This window comes from Aptenodytes patagonicus, chromosome 5 (assembly GCF_965638725.1).
Source record: "Aptenodytes patagonicus chromosome 5, bAptPat1.pri.cur, whole genome shotgun sequence".
NCBI classification, from domain to species: domain Eukaryota; kingdom Metazoa; phylum Chordata; class Aves; order Sphenisciformes; family Spheniscidae; genus Aptenodytes; species Aptenodytes patagonicus.
In genome coordinates, this window is record NC_134953.1 from 20,614,511 (window position 1) to 20,637,832 (window position 23,322).

Below are 23,322 nucleotides of genomic sequence, written 5' to 3' on the forward strand. Positions count from 1 at the left end.
GCAAGCAGTCTCTCTACAGATGGTCTGAATCAGCTGTAAATGACGATTTTGATCTGGGTGTTACAATAACCATGCTAAAAATGCAACTCCTTTGCTAAGGGCTGCTTCAAATAACACCTGTTTAAATTTGATCTGAATTGACAGAGTAATTCCTTCCTGCTTAGACAGGAAGTTTCAAACCAACCTATCTTTAAATGTGACTGAAGATTTTGGGACAGACCACAGGTCTCCTGTGTCAGAGCCAAGAAGATATCATGGCTTCTGGTAGGGTCCTCAATGTCCTGTAAGCTTGGGTTTTCAGGTGATGTAAACAGGAGCAAAGGGTACAACAGCAGAGGAGGTAAGGTATGGCATTGAAGGCCCGGGTTTGAGCTGCAGTCTGGCTATATGAGGAAGGTCACCCAGTCAATCCACTATAAACAGGTCAGTTGGGTAGAAGAATCAAAGACAGCCAGCTGTGATATTAGTCTTTGAATATTTCTACCTACAAAATCTGGTGTACTTTCAACTTCTAGGAACAGGCTGACCTTGCACTTTCTGTTTTTGCTTTTGACAATCCTTGCTTAATTTCTGGGAATGCATTTGTCTCCAGATGTTAGACCTCACATAGAATCCACAAGATCATTTGCTACCTTTGAGCTTAAATTTCATTTAAGCCAGACTATATCAAGAATGAAAAGGCCTCAAAAAAAAAAAAATCCTCTGTCTTTGTTAAGAAGCTGTTAGGAGCCCAGCTGCAAAATGGTGATTTCTTCAAAACAGAGCTAACATTTTATATAGGTCTTTTAAAATTTCAGCTTCAGAAGGCAGCAATAGCCTTTCAAGCTCCAATGCTAATTCACCATTGTTCTTAATTAGGGAAGATATGGAGCAAACACACAAAGACATCTCTTTGCTTGGTTCCCATTAAAATCTGCTAATGAGGCAAAGCACAAAAAGCGACCCACACAGGATAGAGACAGGAGAAGGGAATTTTAAGACAAAAAAAAAGAAAAAAAAAGAAAAGAGTGTCCCCTCCAAAACTTAATTAACTAACTATAAAGAAATGGTAATTGACATGGGCTGTGGTATCTGCCTACATTTCATGCTGCTGTCCTTGACTAGCCAAAGTGCTGACTTTGTTTTCAGTCCTTTCTTGCTTGCAAATGTTCTATTAAAGAAGAATGATGTTTTCACCCATTGCACGTCATCTTGCAGTTCCTTGTGTTGGATTCAAGAATTTCTGTACAATCAAAATACCTGTATGTTCATACGGGCATTCCAGCAACAGCACCTACCTTGGGCAAGGAGTACTTTGGCAGCTTCATCTGTGCAAATGCATTCCTCCTATAAGAAACGTAATAATGCGGTCTTCCTGCTGATGTCAACTATAAGAGAAGCAGGAAAGTTATCATCAGGATTTTTTTAAATATTTTTTTATTAATAGGGAAAATATCAAGCAAAAGCTGTAAAGGGAGACACCACAGTGTTGGTGGCAATGGCTTAAAACTGCAGCACTTTTACAGTTGATGAATAAACATTGATCCAACTGACAGTGGCTGAAAGAGAGAGCAAGAGGAATCCCATTTTCTGCAAAGAGAGACAAAGGCCAGAATTTCAGGTGAAAGTCTGGGGAAAGTGAAGTCCTGGCTTCACTTGGGCCATTATGTCACCTGCTGATACCACAGCTCTCCTCTGACTTACCACAAAACAGTCTGTTCTTTGCTATCTGCAGAGCTGCCGTGTAGGCTATTGGTTAGGTCAGCAGATTGGCAGACCTGATGTTTGATTTCTACTTCTGCCTCCAGCTTTGGTTCCTGTGTGGCCCTGTACAAGCCATCACATGTATCTGCTACCAGATCAGCTAAGCATTCACAACTCCTGAAGGCAGAAGAAGATGAGCTGATTTTGTGTTTCTGTGAATCTGGCCATTTATTTAAGTGCCTAAATACTGATGGCAATACCTTGAAAAGGCTAGGTTAAAGCAATGTGAGGTTTCATTTCCTACCACCTATTAAAGGGGTAAAAAATAGAAATAAAAAAAGCTGTCAATGTTATCTGGCTTCCAGTGCTGCTGAAGCATAATCAATGTTTGTAAAGTACTTTGAAATCCTTGGATGAAAGATACTGAGGAACAAATATTCCACGGGATCCTCCGTGCAGAACTTTGCTTTAGTTGCCTGATATCTGGACTTATCAAGATTTTTCTTTAGTAGTAAGTGTTTTAGAATGCACTGCAGTAGTTTAAAATGCAAGATACACAGAGGCTAAGTTCATACCAGATTAAGTAAAATAAGAACTATTTCTTATGCTAAAGCTCTTCAACTATTTTTTTAATGGAATTAAGCAAAAGTTAGGGGAAAGAAGGCCAGAAGCATTGTTTATGAGAAAGTGTGAGTTTGTAAAGAAAACACAGTGTAGTGGGAGAAATAAACCCACATTCCTTTATCCTCATGTTTTCAAGCCTACTAATTCTTATTCCAAATGCCTTAGTTGCAGAAAAGCTAGATGGAGATCAAGGAAGGTAGGGAAGGCTAGGGGAGGGTGCTCAGGGTGTTCACCTATTCTTCCAAGCCTTTACTGTCTGGTGTAGGGGTATTCATCCTCTGAAGAACAGTGTCTGGGATAAGGCAGGGTCTAGCATCAGCCACAGCGTGATACTTAGCTGTTCTTTACAAGCCAGACACATCCATACATATATATGTAAACACTTGAAGAATCTCATTTTAAATTGCCAGCCAACAGTGAATTCACTGACTACTAGGAACAAAGCAGAGGTTGTTTCCAGGGATTACAATATTATTATTTCATATCTATAAATGTCAATTATTAATGATTGGCAAGTACTATCACTTTGACCTGTTATATTTATTTCTGTTTAAGAATCTTAAGAAGTTTAAGGATTAAAATAGGAGCTTTCCAAATCCAAATATTCCATGATACCTTCCCAAACTGCATTACAAACATGAATATATAAAGTTGTGCAAAGTCCCATTGGGCATTAAGGGGAACATCGTAAGAGACTGCCTCTCCTCACATGCTCCTCGTTACACCATGCAGCTAGCACGGAGGTGTAACAAAGCCGAAATTTGACAGCACTGGGAACACTATACAACAGTTTATAGACAGAAAGAGAAATGCATCAAAATACAAGGGCTATTCAGAAAGGTAGACAATCTCCCCAGCATTGGCTTCAGATGGGGCAAAGGGGTTGGCTTCTCTACAGTGTGCAATAACATCAGGTCAGAACAGAGAAGATTAACAATCTTGAAGAGCACAAAACCAAGGCACCAGTGATGAAGTAATGAATCAAGTCACGTATGAAGAGAAATTCCCCAGCTCCTGTGTCACTTGAGCCACAAACACACAGTCGTTTTGAAATTAGAGAGCATGCCTGAACAGTGACGCATGCCCCTGTTTTCCTTGCCATATGAACATTTATGCCTCAGACACACTGGGCACAAAAGCTATTATGGAACGTAGGTCCCAGATTTATTTGTGGATGATTTAAAATGGTCTTTATGACTGAGTTCATTAACTGAAGGTAATTAACAATCAACTCACCCAATTTAAAATATCAGTCCTCTCTCTACCCTCCACCCCCAAGCATGGCAGAATATAAACTGTCTGGAAGACCAGTTTAGTCCTAATGATTTCCAGTTCACCTCCATGTCCCGTGGAATTCTGTTGTTATTTTTTGTCCTCTTCAGCTGTTATTAAATGGACACTGGCAGCAGGCTAATGAAACCCATAGTAGTTCAGATCTATTCACCATCTCTCACCTGGAACACAGCTTGGCTGAGTACATCTCATCTTCAGCTTTTCACTATAATCGCAACTGAGGCATAACAATAAAGCCTGATTATTCCTTCTTTGGTTCTTCCCCTGACTCCCTCCCTCCTTTTCTATTTCCCTCTCATGCTCAAAAAAGCTTTGGTCTACTCCCTTGTGATAGCAGATGACTGACACATCACTTCAAGCTGGGGGGTTACAGCACTAATCCTAGAGTGCTGATGAGGCTGCAGGGAGTGGCAGAGAGCACTCCAGTACATATGGTGGATGCTCCAGGCCAGAACTCTATGACCCTACAGTGAAAAGATACTAGAGGTAAAAGGAACACTATTAGTATTGTAATAAACTGCTACAATCCATGCAGTGCCTTTATTATACTGATCTAGTGCTGTCTGATTAGTTGGGGGCTAGCAGACATGCACACACATGCAAAGGAAGGGAAGAGAAGATAACAGAATATAAAATAATAGAATATAAAATAATAGAATAAATAAGAGAAGAGGGTGTTCTGCACCTGAACAAAGACATAATCGTCCTGGACGATCAGGGAGTTATGGTCAATATAGCCTGGAAAGGGTTTGCTGCGTGTGGCTTCACTGCAGTTCTGCATCTTGCAGGTGATGTATTGGGCATCTGAAAGGAAAAGAACAAAACCAAGACACTTGAGATCCTGAGCACAGATTCTTCCTACTGTCACAAACCTATTTGCTGAGGCAGTGTTTCTGCTTCCCAGCCTCACGTGACATGAAGTGACACCATCCATGCAATGCAACACAACACTTTCTCTTACACCCCTCATAAATCCACCCTTGATTACTTTCTTCTAAGTTCCTTTCTGCTTCACCTGCCTCAGCCTCCCATTATTTCTTTCATTCCACCCTACGTCAGAGCTATATATTGCTCCTTTATACCAAGAGCGAGCCCAGGATAGCTGATCTAATTATTCCATGCCACTCTTGTGGTTCCATGCTGGAAGTAGACCAGAGGCAGCATTTGAAGGTGGCACAATGTAATGCTTGTGGCTCAGGTCTGACAGAAACCTAGTCAAGGGCATATCATTCAGCACTGTTACCTGCCCTGCTGAGTTTACTTGGATGCTACCCAGGCTTAAGCTTAAAGCATGGAACTGAGTGAGGAAGCAACAGAGCTGTGAAGGACCCTTTACAGAGGCAACAAACAGCCCAAGTCCTGTAACTCCGAAAGTAACTATGGGTCTGAAGAGCTGTGTCTATGCTGCAGGACAGATACTCTCTGTGCTGAGCCTTTACAGTTACCCTGTCATCCCCATGGTGTGGGATTTCCTGTAGAGCATGACAGCTTCTCCATGGTCACATGCTGAGTTTATTTAGAACGTGGCCAAGGTCCAGAGCATACACAAGTATGTGGACACCTTCAGAGGACACCTGCCCCATAGTGTCACCACTGAGAGCCCCTTCCACGGCGTACCTCTGTATTTTCTACAGCACTTACACTGCAGAGTAATACAGATCACCTTGGAAAGTAATTCAGACCACCTCCTGTTCAGGGGTTTTACCTACCTCTCTGTTGACAGTGTAGGTAGATGCACTCTGGCAGACCTGGGCAATCATTCCACACTCTCTTGAAACTAGATGCCTTAGCAGTTTCAATCAGTCATATGTTTCAAAGTAAATGGCCTAAATGCCCTAAAGCCATCTCATCCACTGTCACTGTATGGGATGTCCTCACCTCCTATTCTGAAGCACTGCAGGGTGCTCATCTCATAATCCATCACCTGAAGAAAAACAACTCGAATTTCTTCATGGTGGTAATTTATCCTAGAATACAGAACCAGATTCTCAGTATTCAATTTGGGCTCTTTCAGATCAATTAAGAAGTTGCTCTTTGTTTAATGACAAAGCTGATTTACAGGAAGAAGGATTTTGGCATTTTAGCACTAGCACTTATATGACAGAAACACTACATGGCATTTAATTTTAGAACTACTTCTGATCTTTTTCCTTGTTGGAGAAGCGCAGCCCCTTGTTTGATATAATTACCACTTTCTGATCAGAGAAGTAGCATTTTACACTGAAATAGAAATGGCTGGATTTTTACCATCTCATATTTAATCTTGGTTTTAATTAAAATCTATCATTTGACATTTCTTTCCTTGCTTCTAAGGGCTGTTGACTTCTGCTTGAAACAGACATGCAGGGTAACGAACCTTCAGGAAAGTTCGATGAGGGATGATTTTACCCCAGCATTTGCAGAGTTCTTGGAATATATAAAGTAAGTATTATTAGTCACTGTAGTTTATAACATTTTATGCTTTCGCAGCTCATTGCAAAACATTAATTAATACAGCCCAGACAGCATGATCGAAATGCATTTTCCTTTAGAGGGATATGTTTTTTTCCACATTAGCCACGAGAGGGCAGGGAACGACATAACTCCCAGCCTGCTCATTCCAGTGAGCTCAGGAAAGTTCCCTTTCAGAGCTGTTCAGCCCTCTGTCCCTCTGCTCCCAGGAAGAAGGGGGACAAGGGGGCCAGAGCCTCTTCCACCACCCAATAGTACTGTGTGGTGCAGCATGTCCCCTCCTAGTCAAAAGATGGAGAACGGGCATGCATCTCTTCACCTGCAACACAACCAATTCCCACTTTTCCTGTTAACTCAATCTATTGTATCATGAAGGACAGCCCCCCATACCTGCCCCCACATTCATCTCCTCTCATTCCGGGGACCTCAGTGAAATGTCTGGCAATCCTGAGCTTAAACAAAGCGGCATCAGTCGAAATGGCTGGCCCCACCGCCCCCTGAGCTGTTGGCAAGACCGGGTGGGTTTTCACACATGGGATCAAATCACCCAGCGTAGAATCATAGAATCATTAGGGTTGGAAAAGACGTCTAAGATCATCGAGTCCAACCGTTGACCCAACACCACCATGTCCACTAAACCATGTCCCTAAGTGCCTCATCTACACGTCTTTTAAATACCTCCAGGGATGGGGACTCAACCACTTCCCTGGGCAGCCTCTTCCAATGTTTAACCACTCTTTCAGTAAAGACATTTTTCCTCACGTCCAATCTAAACCTCCCCTGCCGCAACTTGAGGCCATTTCCTCTCGTCCTATCGCTTGTTACTTGGGAGAAGAGACCGACACCCACCTCGCTACAACCTCCTTTCAGGGAGTTGTAGAGAGCGATGAGGTCTCCCCTCAGCCTCCTTTTCTCCAGGCAAAACAACCCCAGTTCCCTCAGCCGCTCCTCAGAAGACTTGTTCTCCAGACCCTTCACCAGCCTCGTTGCCCCCCTCTGGACACGCTCTAACACCTCGACGTCCTTCTTGTAGTGAGGGGCCCAAAACTGAACACAGTATTCGAGGTGCGAGCTATATAGGATCAGACCTCTGTTTCCCACCTTGTTTCCTCCCCCCCCCATTGTTTCCTTTTACTTCCACAGGCACACCAGCCACCTGGGAGACACTAAGAGGAGACTGCAGTGCCGTCTTATTTCCCATGCAAACAGGTTATCTATCCTGAGAGAACAGGGAGGTAACAGGACGGGTGCTGCTGGGACCAGCCAGCAAAGAAGATTAAAGAATCTCCTCCACAAGAAATTTTAAAGAGCAGGCCAGGTTGACATCCATTAGAGGTGACTGAAGTTTTTTTGATCCTGTTTTAATGGAGGAATGGGGACCATGTCTATTTCTTCTGTGATCACAGGAGTCTGTACAGCATTTGATTGTACCATTGATGAAGATTTACTAAGGCAATTCCTGTGAACTTTTACAGTGCAATTCTCCACGGCTTCAATTCTAAAATGCCAGTAATAACTACTAAAGGGCAAAGCACTGAAATTGCTTAAGCTAATCTCCCAAACAGCCAAACCCCGAGATGTGCACACTAAGAAAAGCTCCCTCTGCTATGGGAGACAGAAAGAAGGAAAACAGGTTTCTTGCAGTGCCTGGATCCCTCTTTTTTCTAAGGGAAGTTTTGCTGTGCTCACATTAACTCAAGGATTTTGTTTCGGCATTTGATTCTCATGGACATTTTATGTGATTCCAGTGGCAGAGCTTTGTAATTTAGCATTAATTAATGTCAATTAATGTATTCAGTTGCTAAGTTCTGGAATTAATTTCATTAGTTTTCCTGCACAGATGTTTTCCCTGCCATAGGTAATTAGGACATTATGCTTTTCAGTTCCAGAACCCTCACATCCAACAACAGCTGCTGGTTTTAATATACAACAACAAAGTCACGCTGTGCCTGGAGAGAAGAACATAGCAACTCCCAGCTCTTACACCCCCAGACACTTTGATTTTGACAGATTTAGACACCTAGAGTAGGATTCTTCTCAGGGAATGGCAGCTATTTCTAAAGAAGAAGCAAGAAAAGTCACAGAACACAAGAATGGAGGAGACATCTTGTAAGGGAAACCTCTGGCAAAATTAATCTGTTTCAGTGGTGAAAGAGAATTGCAAATGCTAACACATAGCAGAAGTTAAAAGCCAGGGGGACCCTGTGCCATGAAATATTTGTCTTTTCTGTTTAGCTTGAGCTTCATGCTAATATATTCTCAAGGGAAATGCATCCAGCCTGTCCCAGAGACATTTCTTGGCTCAGCTAGTGGAGATGGAAGGTCGTTGGTGGTTACTGGAGGTTGGTGAGCCTCTGCTAAAGTTCAGGGGAGAGTTTCAAATCCTTTCCTAAAGCAGACTAGGATACTTTGTTGCCGAGTATTATTTTGTATGACATATGAAACCATAATACCCACTGCTTTCCAGTCTAAGCTTGCATGTGTATCTTTCAAAAACCTTATTTGATCATAAGCAGAGTCAGTGAAAATATTCACTGTACTCACTGTGAATGTATCATTCCTCCTGATTTTTATTTTTCTTGTCTTTAATTAATTGAGGAATGTGTCCTTCTCTCTACAAATAAATCCACTAAGGACAAATCAGGAGTTTATGCAAAGAGCATCCACACAGTCTATGACTTGTCTTCCAGATTTACTATGGAGTATCCCAGTTCATTACTGAGCAGCTTATACATTAGGGATAGTTTCTGCTTTTGAGGGATGACTGGCATCCTGTAACTAATGAACCGTAAGAACATGGTAGTAACATATCTCACTGAAAGACCCAGGCTTGTAACCCCTTTCCAACAGTGACTAATAACAGAAGCCTAGAAAAAAATGTAAGAATATGTCCAGGTGCCTTGGCAGTTCAGGTACACCTTCAGCATTCAGAACCTCCCATAGCAATGAGTACCACAATTTAATTAAACATTCTCCCATACATTAATCTTTCTACTCCTTTTTTGAGAAATACATAAAATGACTGGTTTTTATCTGAATGTTGATTTGTGAAAAATTTATGATATGGGAATATATTCACAACTGTCCAGGACTCAGCAACTGCAAAGCAATTACCCAGTAATGAAGATCAGTGAAATGAAGCCATCCCATTTACTAACTACTCACAAATCTGTTTTTATCCTGCCGCTACTCTTTCTTCATTGCATGTTAGAGTCAGGAATCTTTCTTTACATGGGGAAGTATATCCTCTGCCATTTCTGGCATAAGGATATAATTAGAGAAACTAACAGATGTCATTCTCCAGGACAAATACTAATCATGATCAGGAAAAATACTACTCACGATCAGGAAAAAAATCACTGTGCAGGTTTAGGGCATTATGGGAATTAATTCACCACTCTAGCTGCATTAGCAAAAGACTGTCAGGTGAGGTTGCCTACTTGTTTTTCCCACAGCAGTGATTATTTTATTCTTTCTAGCAATGTTCTGTGAAAACAGATATTAAAGTCCTAGCACAACTTTGTGATTCAGATGCTATTGGCCAGATGCTCAGTCCCTGTTGACCAGCAAGCAGCGCATGCCTGCTGACCCCAGGTGAGGCTTTGGTCTTACCTGCAACCACAGCAGCACCTAAATTACCTTTCAATAAGAAAAGTTGCTGTGTAAATCAGGACAGCAGAAGAAAAGCAAAGGAAACAAAAGCACTTTTTAAATATTAGGAGCTCTCTAAATTTTTGCTAGCACATTAGAAAACCCCTTAGCTTCTTTCATCCACACTTTAAAAAAAATAAATTAAATAAATTAAAAACTTCATTCAAAATCAATTGGCATCTATCTACACAAGCAAATGCATATCTCAGAAATGTAACAGTTGGTTTTCTTGACTTGCATCTATAGAAACTGTCACTTAGACATCCTCTGAGTCAGCTTTGCCACTCTGTGGAGGGCCAGTGGGTACCCCGTTAGCCTCCAAATGCCTTGTAGGAATCCATCTTTCTAATTCTCACCAACAGTCTGGATTCCTCAGTAGGGATCACCTGAATAAAAACTACCTCTCATGTCAATTAGCTTGAATCAGGCCTCACTGGGATAACCCTCCCTAGCTCAAATAAGATAAACCCATTAACTAAGGATCTTTCAGGACTTGGTTATTCTTTACAAACCTAAAACCCACGTTCTTAAGTTTATACACCTTCTGAAAGCACTTCAAGCTGCATTTGAGCAAACCTGGATTTAACTTCCACCAGTCATTCTGCCTGCTGACTATGGTGGTGAATGTAACAAAGAAAAGCTTACCGTGTGGTTAAGAACTGCAGGGGATTAATTGTCTTACTGGGGTGTTGACCTGAAACCAGCCAAAAAAATTTCACAATTCCTGCTGACTTTGCCGGCTTGCCTTTGATTCTGTTCCAAAATCAAAGTGGAGCACCAGGGACACCCAAGCGTACAAATGGAAATGTGAGATAAGGTTCATATGAACTTCTTCCAACCAGAAAAATCAGTTTTACTACTGTGCTCTCAGTCCCAGCTTGAATCGGATTGGGCCTGAAGCCTTTAAAAAACAAAGAAAACTGTCACATTTGACAAGATGAAAATTTGCCTGGTGCTCTCCAAAATTTACACAACAGGATTAAAAACAAATGGCAATGATTAGCCCTGCAAATCTGTCTCCATCAATACAACTAAATTGCACAGTCTTTATTCAGTTTGTTCATCACTACTTGCACCCTAGTTTAATGAGACACAGTGTGTTCAGAAGGAGTCCAGATTTTTCCAGATCCTGAGGGGAAAAAAAAGTAGGGAGAATGTGAGCTTAGGGACAACATTGCTAGCCGGATCCTCAGCAGGTGTAAATCAACATGCCACTGAAGTTATACTGATTTATGCCTGCTAAGAGACTCCTATTTTGGTCCTTGTAAACCTTTTACATTATGTATATAAACACAATAAATAAAATGCACAGACAGACCATAATCAGGGAGCAGAGATAGAGAGTTACTGGTGTTCTAGCAGGGAAAGCCCAATGCTAAGATTGTTGCCGATACATGTTCTCAAACAACCATGCCAGGGAGATGGGCTAACACTGTACTCTGCTGACATTTCTACTTCTTCTCACCTAAAGCTGCAGTTGTACTACTCAGCCTCTGCTGGAAAAGATACCAGCACAAGAATGAGGCAGCTTTTCTTATTTGTACTGAGTTCAGCAGGTTTTTGCTTAGCCCTTATATTTTCACTTCAGGATCTTTTATTTTATTGTACAGATTGTGTGGTTGTTTCCACACCACCCCCCTTTCTTTCCTTCTTTCTCCCTGCCTTGTTTTGGCAACTCTACCTTCTCAAATTTAATCCCTTTATTGAATTTTTACACTTGGTTAACTCTCAAAAGAGATATTCCAAACAAAGTATAAATAAGTAATTGCAAGAACATTAAAAAAAAACCAAAACAAAACACAAAAAAACACGAAAAATTATTTGCAAATTACCCTCAGCTTGGAAAAAAAGTATCTTTTTCACTTCAGCACACTTCACCCCATCACCCCACTGGCAGCAAGACACCTGCTTCATTCCAGAGGAGAAAGGTCTGTTCATCCATTGGAGGGTCATAGTTACTTCATCCAGGAAAAGGAGACTGATTTAGTACTTAGAAGAAGGCTCTAGTAGCCAAGAGACCTCAATATACCAAGTTGGTCATGGTAACTAGAGTAATCGACCATATGCACACTCTTAGCCTGCCTCAGTCTCAAAATCCTGTGACCTGCTACCAAATGTCTTTTGGCAAAAAAAGCTGTCATATGTTCCAAAGTTACTGCTTTGAGCTACCCACCGTAGTCCTCTGCCAAAGACCAACGCTCCCTGGAACAATAGGCAAAACAAAGGACGCACTTACTGAAAATCCAACACTTTCTTATATTGCCAATGAGCTGAGCTGGGGACCTCCTGACTCATCAGTAGAAGTTTCATCTGAATGATTGGTTTGCAAGAGGGGTCACCACTGGCTGAAGGTTTGATACCACCGCTATATTTACACTAGTATTTCTGTCACTGCCTAAACAGAGAAACTTAAATTGTGCTGCCTCGCAACTAAGCCAAAATAAGTGTGCAGAATCGGTTACTAGAGCTCAGCTGGTGAGCAATAATTTGTTATTCCACTATTCTTTAGTAATATGCCTGACTCCTCAGTGAGGCCAGTTTCATCTACCTGTTTTTCGGTTTCCACCGTAAGAGGTGTAACAAAGCCTACTAATTTGTTAAGCACTCAAGAAGTCTTTTGCAGAAATGTGCTATAGCCATGCAAAATGTTCTTATTACAGCCTAAGAACTCAAACAAGACCATTCAAGGCATTTGGAGCGTGGCACTTTCTCTGCCCACTGTAAGCTGAACATTCCCCAAAAGCATCACCAGAATATAGCTCCTTAAACACTGATTGTAGTGCTTCATCTCAATGACCTCAAATTCTTAATGCCTTATAACAGTAATGTTTTGTGCTGAAATAGACACTGTCCTGTTAGAATATTTCATTCTCATTTAGCGTGCCCCAAGAAATAGAAAGCCTCATGTTCCCAGCCTTGCCACCATGTTCAGGAAAGTGAAACTGAGAGGAGAAATAATAATCAGAGATCACAAATGATAAGAAATAGAGATAATATATTCTTTCACTTTTACTAATCTTGCATATCTTGAAATGGAAAGACCTTTAAAACTTTATGGTTTCTATCGCAACTGTTTCTTTTCAAAATTCATCTTCCAAAAAATTCTCTTTCATGCTAAATTTCAGTGAGTTAAAAAACTCATTGCCTTACAGTTACCTTTTCAGACAGTTTTTAAGTTTCCGATGACAAAATACACATTTTAAGTAACACCACTGCATTGGGGGTACAATTCAGGGGAGAACTTTATCCATTTTTAAAGGAATTAATTGACTGCATCATTAATACTTATATATTGCAAATGGTAAAAAATCTGCTTGTTATGTTGCAGCAAAGCTGCTATTTACAGAGGAAACAATATGGAATTACAATGACAAGATCTATGGCAGCCAGGCTTTCAGTGTGATGCCTGCCCGAGGCAATCCAGTGTTGTGGAAAACAAATCCATGGAGGAAGATCTGCAAAGGCAGTGGAGCTCAAAGATAAATCTTGAGGAAGCATGGGTGGGAGGAGAAAAGGCCAGCAGGTGGCTCAGGGTGCCTGAGAGAATTTACAGCCAATTAGGAGAATATTTTGGAGTTGCAGGTAAAGGAGGCTCCTGGAATGGAGAAAAACACCTCAAGAGAGAAAGCAGGGAGGGAGAGGAGCTGATGAAAGTGAAGGATAATGACAGGACCAGCAATAACAGTGAAGAATACACTTAGGCTGGTCATTAAAAGGTTTCTAATGCAAGAGAAATGAGGTATTTTCAAAGGTAGTACCTAAGGCAGAGTATCCCTGGTCTGTTAAAACTGTAAAGCTGTGAATAAGGTGATATTATGTACAGTGTGAAACAACAGCAGCTAGACTCTGTGACCCAGGAACTTCTCTCCAATGTCATGTTCCCATGAACAAAAATCACGTAGGAAGAAAGAAAAGTGCTGTATATACTAACTCCAATTACTGCTTCTCACCTATTCTTCCTTACCATGTTCTCGGCTCCTTTCATAGCCTGTTAATCCCAACTTTTTGCCTTGCTGGAAAGACTTCTCTTCTGACAGACCTGCCTTGGAACAGTCAAACCCCTCATATTAAATGGGTGAATCACTAAACAGAAGTCAGATTTCCATCATGATATTGTGTGGTTACAAGAATATGAGGGCAGTCCAGAATACCACAATATTTGGAAGCTGATGTACTTACGACCATCCACTGTCTTTGCCTCCAGGTGCACAAGATCAAACTCTCTACCGGACCCCATCATAGACCTGTAAAAGACAGATTGATACAAAGGCATTAAAAACAACAGATACCATGAATGTCTGAGATAGTAATTCCACAGGAGATCCTGTTTAGCTGGACCTAAACTCATACTCACAAGTAAGAGCTGATAATTTTTAAAGCCATTTGGAGGTTTCCCTAAAATAAACTTGAAAACTTGAAAGAAATTCTACCATTTTATCAAATCAATGCCATTGTACTTATGAGTTCTTTATTTCTGACCCCTTTACTTCACTTCTTTCCACCTGGAGACTTGTTTCTGTTCTCGTTGGCGCCTGACATTTTGACGTGTCTCCTGGTTTGGTCGGAAGAATGCATTTCAGTTCTGGATGGGATACAGAAAACTTTAATTGATGGGATAATAGTGTTTGCCAGCATAGTAATTATAGCTGTTCCTTTATATTGGACATTTTATGCACATTTGCTTAATTGACACTCTTAATGATCAATATTCCCTCATTAATTAAGAAATTTAAAAAACCCTTTTCATCCTGAGATATTTTATCACTTCTGATCTAATAAAAACAGTGTTCCACTAATAAAAGAAATGTCATATGGACTCAGAAAATGACTGTTTGTTCACTCTGTATTAACAAGCAACAACATAAAGACATTGAGCACTGCAAATAAGGGGTTTATGGACTCAGGCTTTGTTGCCATTGCTGAGGTTTCCCTGGACTGGCACTGCTGGCTCAAGAACTCCCTGGGACAGTCCAAATGGCCAGTAGTTTGATGAACAGTCTGAATTATGGCAGTACTGACTGCAAGTATGTACCAATCCCATTGTACAGCAGCCTCAGCAGCATCTCTGACAATCAGCCTTGTTTCTGGTCTTGGTCCCATCATCCAAGTCATAATCCTACATTAAGGCTAAGGGTTAAACAACCAGTTTCTTGTTAGCTGCCTGACCTCCAAGTTAATAGATGCACGAGGGAAGACAAACATTCATTTCCAGTGATAGACAAATTAGATGCTGTTCTGTTCAAAGCCTCATTATTTTTCAGGAAATCAAAAGTGAGGTTCAAACAGTGATTTAGACCTTAATTCAGTTCCCACTGACTGCAATCAGAGGCAGCTCCAGCCCTTAATCATCATGTGCATTAACTAATAACCATTATAAAAATGTTAACAATAACAAGACTATTTGTGTCCTGATTAATCCTTAGCTTTGCTTGACAAAGTCTGTAACAATTCCCTAGCTAGAAAAGGTTTGGAATTTTTTGTTCTCCTCTGCTGGGGACTGGAAAGTTTCAGAAAAGACTCTGAGCCAGCATTCCTTTCACCTCTTCTCCATTTTTAAGAACATTTATGACGAGGTCTTTTCCTCCTAAACATTCAACATCCATTTAAAATCTCTACTTCCTGATAATTGACACCAAGTGGGTGGGAAGGGAGTACCTTCCTAGGGCATTTTTCCTTTACCTGCTATCATCAGCAGATTTAGGGCCAAAATGCTGGGCCTGCTAGTTACAATTCAGTTCAAGATAGATAGATGCCAGTGACAAACAGCTCCAAAAAACTGCAGAAGGACTAAGCTTGTAATTTGGCATATCTCCTTTTTACTCTTATTTCTTCAAGCGGGCTTTAAGCACACCTGGAACTGGGCTATTGCAGAAGACAGTACAGCTTTGTCAGTGCATTCCTCCTCCTTACCTGACGCAGCCCCATGGGGATGTGAACTCTCCAAAGAAACAAGGATTATATTCCACTGATTTGAACACTCTATCTCTTCAGAGTCATGCAACAGTAGTATTCATCCAGCAGAGAACTTGTTGCCCTAGTTAAAGCCTGTGAGTCTACAGTCAGGTGCTTTGTGAGTCTCCTCCTTACATTGCTATTCTGACCCCAAGAAACACCTCTATTGCATCTTCTCAGGCAAAGACAGTTAATTCAGAATGAGATGTCTCACTGATGGATGGGACGTGATTGTCACTGTTGTTTTCACTTGTGATATGAGCCATAATTTACATCAAACTCTTAAAAGTCTTAAGAGCAGCATATAAATATCTGGACCCACCAAGCCCTGAAAGTTAGAAGGCTACATCTGTAATGACCTGCATATTACTTAGTCTCACACAACAGCCAGTACTGAGACTGCAGAAGCTTCAAATCAAGGTAGAATTAAGCCATCAATTGTCCCAAGGATGTAGAGAACAAGGATGGCTGAAACATGACTAGCGATAAACATTATTCATCTACTCAAGGGCTTCTGTTCTTTTGATATCTCCTAACCCCTGCAAATTAGAAATGTGATGCCAAACGAAGATGAAAACTAAGGCCCAGAGAATCTAAGGGAGTTCCTAAAGTCAAACAGGACATCTGAGGTAGAGGCAAGAACCATATCCAGGTCTTCCTATCTGCTAGATCTTTCTTCCTACCTTAGAAAATACACATTCTATTGCTTTGATACATAATAGGCTTAATTTACTTGTGACAGCACAAGGTCACAGTCAGGCCCATAATATTAAATAACATGAACAATCGGTTGCAAAGGACAGGCAAAATACAAACACATAACCTCTCAAATCAATATTAGCTGTACATAGCTGACATCCAGAAACATATCACTCCTATCTGGATTCTGCTAAGAGCTTACTAACCAGAATTTTTTTAATGTCACATTTCCTTGTATTATGCTGTCTTATTCCATGGTAGCCCTGTGATATTTCTCTATACATCCCTCCATACCACCTGAAAAGCCACATAAAGTAATATTCACCTTACCCAGTTATACACTATAGATATTTAACTCTGAGCTAATCACACTCAACCCTCTTTGCAGGCAGTGAGGAGAAACAGGCAGTTTTGCACTGTGGTTCATCTGAACGGTGTTAGATATGACTTCATAAGAAGATAAACTTTATCCTAGAAAGGGCTGTTTCTTTCCATTGAATATAAGATGTCTGGACACCTACACTACAGACACCCACATGTGATCACATAAAGGTCCCAAAGCAGGCCTGAAGTATGTTTATTACCTACATTTAAAAACATGAATTACAGATAAACTATGGATTGTAAGTAAAGGGGAAAGAGAATGCCCTGGGCCGTCTTCTCTCTGAGAGAGTAATGTTTTATACAGCTTACCTCAGCTTTACTATTTACTATATGGCCTAGGAGACATTCAGAAATACAATATTGACCACAACGAGCATGTACAGGAGATAAATACCATGCTCTTGGTTGCACTGCACCTGAGAACACACACTCATCCTTTTACACGCATAGGACAATCAGTTCTTAAAGCATCTACTGGAAACAAGGTGTTAGGAACTGTGGAATATACATCAGAAATCTTAAATTTTTAGTATGTCAACCAGACCTATCGCAACACTACCGAGCATGCAGCAACACTATTAGTGGGTTTTCTTTGCTTTTTCATTTGGTTGGGGGAAAAAAGGATCATCCTTAGAAGTTGAGCAGGACAATATACTTCTACAAGCCTGAGTACTATTAAGTAACAGTGTTAAGCCCATGGCATCAGTATGAAACAAAATGAATAAACCTAACTGATTACAAAGAAATTCCAGTTCTGACTGATGACTGGATTTGAAGGTTCTTATACCAAAACTAGAGTGATCAATAAATACAAGCTTCACGCATGGAAGAAGGAAACTACATGCTGGATTTGCCCTAGATAACACCAAAGCCTCAGACTCAGTGTTTCTAACTTGATAGAACTGCCCGCTCTGCTGCATGATCTTTTGTGCACATGGTCCATGCAACCTGGTCAATGTACACTTCACAAGCTAAAGAAGGAAAAGTGCTGTACATTCGATAGCTTATAAACCAAGCACCCTGCAAAGAACAGGGTGAACAGGTGAACAACACTCTGAGGCCCACTCAGTTACTGATTTCTCTCAGAAATTTCTCTAAAAATAAACATCAGTCCAAAACTTTGCCATGCCCTATTCTGAGCAACTTTTGTTAGCTATGCCGGCAGCACTTTCTTCTCATATTTCTCAATTCTGTTCTTCCCTTTCAGTGTCCGTTCTCAAAGACCAATCGTTCATACATCCACAAACTTTTCTTCTTGCCGTGGTCTATGTTTTCACTTTATGGTAAAATGCCAGCATGCCCTTTGTCTGTCCCTTTAATCTCAGGCTTTCTGTAATACTCCCTGAAACTTCAGTACACCAGGGATATGCTTGCAACACTTTCTGCTGAATGGTGCCTATTGTATTTTTGCGATTGGCTTTTTGTGTTTTCTTGGTATAATTGTCTGGATGTTTTGAAAAAAGAAAAAGGAAAAGAAAAAAAAAGACAAAAATAATCTTTTGGGAAAATGAGGATTTAAAAAAGCCAAGGGGAGTGCAAGGCAGTGACCTCACTGCCTTTACACAGAAGATGCTCACATTATGAAAAATGTAGGATCCCCACAGTCCTATTACAAAGTTGCTTCCTAAAATTTTAATCACCATCAAACCTGCTAAGAAGTCATCTGCACTTGAGAGCTTCACAAATCAATATCAGTAGCTGCAGTGCAGTAATTGCTCTGAATGCAGATTCTACATCCACCGTGAGAAGCAGCACAGGGAAAAGACCCTGAATCATCCTCTGGTTTAGAACTAGGCTGAAATAAACAAAAGCAGCCTGGCACTACCCATTGCACAGCAAACACTAGTTGGCATATTTCTGTAGTGACCAACCCCTTGCCATCTCTCTGTCTGAAACATTTCTAAAACCTTGGCTTCCTTGGCCTGTCAGCTCTTCTGAGCCAAGGAAATTCAATAGAGACCCTGTTATCCTGGGGTTTCCACCTCTTCTATCTTTTTTCACTTCTAGGGACAAAAGGAATTGTTTATGGATGCTGGGAACAGATGAGGCTTGCAAGGCAGTCAGACCACTCAGAACTGCAAAAAGGCATCATTGTGAAGATACCAAAAGCTTCCACTTGGTGTACTTAATTTCAAACCACCATTTTTCATCAACAAAGAACTCGAAGCACCAGACAATAAGGGCTCCATCTCAAGGCCTTGTGCATTCTGGAAAGTAGCTTTGGGTGCCTTTGATTTTGGATGCTTGACTTCAGACACAGTCACACCATATCTGGGACTACATGCACAAGAAGCTTGATCGAAAACTTTTCATATGTATTCCTTGTATCATACATGCTCACAGCAGCCAAGATCAAAGGTATTTTAAGCCAAGCAATAAAAGACAACCTTATTCAATACAAATGGCCCAGAATGAAAGGCTGGAAAAACAGAAATGCTACTATGCCCTTTTCACAGACAGAACCAGTGCAAATGTCGTTCATTCTTTTTATGGGGACAGAGATGCCATGCAGCGTTCCAATGTCTCAGAGGAAACAAACAAGTGCAGAACTAGGACTCCTATGACCATCCCTCACCTTCTTTTGGGGGGAAAGAGGTATGATTTGTTCATGCAGCAAAGGATGGCAGATCACACCACCAAGCTGAGTGGTGCAGTCGACATGCCAGAGGGATGGGATGCCTTCCAGAGGGACCTGGACAAGCTGGAGAAGTGGGCCTGTGTGAACTTCATGAGGTTCAACAAGGCCAAATACAAGGTCCTGCACCTGGGTCGGGGCAACCCCCGGTATCAATCCAGGCTGGGGGATGAAGGGATTGAGAGCAGCCCTGCCGAGAAGGACTTGGGGGTACTGGTGGATGAAAAGCTGGACGTGAGCCAGCAATGTGCGCTCGCAGCCCAGGTGGCCAATCGTATCCTGGGCTGCATCAAAAGAAGCGTGGCCAGCAGGTCGAGGGAGGTGATTCTGCCCCTCTACTCTGCTCTGGTGAGACCCCACCTGGAGTACTGCATCCAGCTCTGGAGCCCTCAGCATAAGAAAGACACGGACCTGTTGGAGCGGGTCCAGAGGAGGGCCACAAAAATGATCAGAGGGATGGAACACCTCTCCTATGAAGAAAGGCTGAGAGAGGTGGGGTTGTTCAGCCTAGAGAAGAGAAGGCTCTGGGGACACCTTATTGCAGCCTTTCAATACTTAAAGGGGGCTTATAAAAAAGATGGCAGCAAACTTTTTATCAGGGTCTGTTGCAACAGGACGAGGGGGAAGGGCTTTAAACTAAAGGGGAGTAGATTTAGACTAGATATAAGGAAGGAATTTTTTACGCTGAGGGTGGTGAAACACTGGCACAGGTTGCCCAGAGAGGTGGTGGATGCCCCATCCCTGGAAACATTCCAGGTCAGGTTGGACGGGGCTCTGAGCAACCTGGTCTAGTTGAAGATGTCCCTGCCCATGGCAGGGGGGTTGGACTAGATGACCTTTAGAGGTCCCTTCCAACCCAAAGTATTCTATGATTCTATGATTCTATAACTGACAGATATCAGCACGACTCTTCTAAGGTGGGTGGAATGAGATGCCCCACAGTTCTGGCCATTTTGAGCTTATTGACACTGACTCAGAGTAGGTTAGAAGTGGCTGTAATGCAATACCAAACTGAAAAGTGACACATCACTTGGAAAATCCAGTTTCACCCTTCATCACTAAAAATGCTCATTTGCCTATGTGCCCTCTCTTGCCCTCCCTGCAACCTGTCCTGATTCTCTTTCTGGACATTGGACTCTAATTGCATTCTGCAGACGACTTTGTGCTTAACGTGTTAGTTATTTTGAGATGTCTCCTGACCTTCAGCATTCCTTCTTTCCAGCCCCAGTTTGAGTACACCTCCATCTCCACATACACTGCATTACATAGAAAGACTAATTAGCTGCAACAGATAGGTGGAAGAGAGAACATACTCTCAGAGATCCTTATGCCAAAGTTGTCCCATGAACATAAATAATCTAACAAGCTTTATCCTGTCATAATAGAGCTATAAAGTTTCTCTGTTCAGCACATGATAATGGCTTTGTAATTCAATTATTGGTAGAATTTTCCTTTGGGGATTTATCTTTCTTTAGCCTCAGCACTCATGCGAATCCCTTATCGTAAATCTTGCCAATGCAAAATCAGCTCCTCCACTGCCTCTGGGACACATCCTGCCACTTCATGTTAAAAAATTGACAGCTTATTCCAACTTAGTGGATGGCAGGTTTTTGGTTTTGTTTTAAAGGACAGAATGAAAACAACAACAGTGGATGACGTTCATGGAGTCCTCAGTAGCATCAATTTTTTGGTTCCACTGATGCTTCTATAACACCCTAAATCTTAATTGCCATTCATAAAAATAGTAACATGTAGCACTGAACAGGGAGCTTTTTGTCCAAAGATACAAAAGTACTTGACAATCAACCTTTAAGTAACCTTCCCTGCATGCTACTGATTTGTTCAAGACCTATGGAAAAGTACAAGACCAACAGACCAAGTTAGAAATAGGGGTTGAGGAAAATTTTTGTTCTCAGCTTTATAGATAAATTCCACTGATTAGTCAAGAGCACAGGGACCTCATTGATTTGACCCAGATCACACAGCTGTATGTGGCAGAGACAAAAATAGAGCCTGAGAGTCCTCCAGGCTCCTTTTTCTTTTACTACTATATTGACTCCATGAGGACTTTGCACATACTCTCTGTTCCTTTTTTGCTTGCAGAGGTCAGCGAAATCTGCCCCAGGGAGCTTAATGTGGGAGGGAATTCTTGTGGTTCTTTAGTTCAGTCCCTATTGTGTGAAGTTTTACAGATTTTACTATTCCTTGAACATACTTTAAAGATTGCTTTCTAGCTTTAACATCTCTTAACCATCTTATTCTCCTGACAAGTTTTAGAAACAAAGGGCCAGATTCCAGACAGGCATAAATCAGCATTTCATTTCTTTATACCTGGCCAATAAATTTCCCCCGACAATCATCTAATTAGATTTTCCCTGCTACATCTCTGCACTATTCTTTCCCACATTGTCCAGTTAGATGAAATGATATAATTTTGTGCCATTCAACTGGCAGCCACTGGGCCAAATCCATCCTATGATATGCTTTACTCAGTTTGTCACCTTTTCTCTAGAACTGATGGAAAATAGCAGTGCAGTGAGTAAAGCCCAACTCCTCCTAGTTGTGCCACCTCACAACACTGACCCAGAAAAACAGGTGGCTGTTGCTGCTAACACTAAAATAGATGAGTAGGTAAATGGGGGTAGTGGCGTCATTTCCAGGCCATGGGGAGTCACTTCTACTCTCACCATCATTTTTTGCAACCCTAGAGCGGGATTATCCACAGCCTTCCACCCCATGATGTCCATGTACCCCATAGCTTTGAGGACAGTAGCAAACCAAGCCTTCTCCCCCACTGCAGTAACACCACAGGTCTCTGTGGGAAGCTCCAGAGAGGAAATTTGGCTAAAACTCTGAAATAGATGGATGTGAATTCTCAGGGAGGTAGGTATCTATTGCTGGTAACACTGGCTGGGAGGAACATCTTAAAATGAGGATCAGAACCAAGTGGATAAAATTCAATTACCAGGATTAGATCCTGATTTTAAGATAGTCCTCCTGTCCTACATCTCTTTTTCATATATTGTAGGAAACTTAAGACATCATGCTGGCTTGAAGGGAGAGAAGGAGGAAGGTATCCTCTAGTTATAGCCTCTGAACTCAGCTCCCTGATATAATGGACCAAACCTACCTGATTTACTGCTTCTGTGCTGGTACAGTCTAATAGGATCACAGTTTCCCACTGTGTTAAGATGCATGTTTCTGGCATCTTGTAGTGCTGTGGCCCAGTCAGTACGCTCCAGAGGAGGCCAGGAAGTCATTTACAGCAAGAGTACAAAGTCAACTCTGGTAACACAGTATGCTGCTCATTAAACATACAACAGAAAATAGCAGTGAAACCTTCCTGACATAGATCTAGACAAATCCACAGCTAACTTTACAGTGCAACTGCCTCACCCTCTCAAGGGCTGTCCTTTATAGGTGCATACAGAGAAATCGGCTTCTTAGTCCAATGCCCGTTGAAGACTGACATGTTCCAGGGTTCTGCAGAGCATTGCAAGCTTCTGCTACTGAGTAACCACTATATCAAGCTTTTGAACCTGGTATATGGATGCCTCCCTACTTCTGCAGATCTTTAATGGGGGGAAGTGGACAATGGGAGAGAAGTTGGACCTCACGGGAGTCTGTACTCATTTATAAAGTATCTCTGGATGATTTTTTAAGATAAATCAGCTGAATTGGGAAAACCAAAACACACCAACCCATGCATCAATCAGAATGGGGCCTCTCAGTCCCAAATGGCTTATTCAGGTGGATATACCTCTTCTCCCTATTCACAGCTGGAGGACAAGAATCTAAGGGGAGGAAGGGGGCAGAGTCAGGTAAATGGATAAGATTCTATTCAGTTATGGCTTCTAGGATAACATTCAAGTTACTACTTTACCCCCATTTTTAAAGTCTCCATGATAATCAAATAGAGTTGAGAATACTTTTTCTCTCATGTGGTAGAA

General features: G+C 41.5%; 1 protein-coding gene across 2 annotated transcripts in view; it reads right to left on the minus strand.

The window, feature by feature from the left end:
- Positions 1–23,322, minus strand: part of SORCS1 (sortilin related VPS10 domain containing receptor 1) — a 312,215-nt gene that overhangs the window by 73,070 nt on the left and 215,823 nt on the right. For both annotated transcript variants that reach the window (XM_076338969.1, XM_076338970.1), the window contains exons 6-8: positions 13,882–13,946; positions 4,286–4,404; positions 1,278–1,367 (exon numbers count right to left, since the gene is read on the minus strand). In XM_076338969.1, coding sequence (XP_076195084.1) covers positions 1,278–1,367; positions 4,286–4,404; positions 13,882–13,946 — 274 coding nt within the window. The remainder of the gene's footprint in view (positions 1–1,277; positions 1,368–4,285; positions 4,405–13,881; positions 13,947–23,322) is intronic.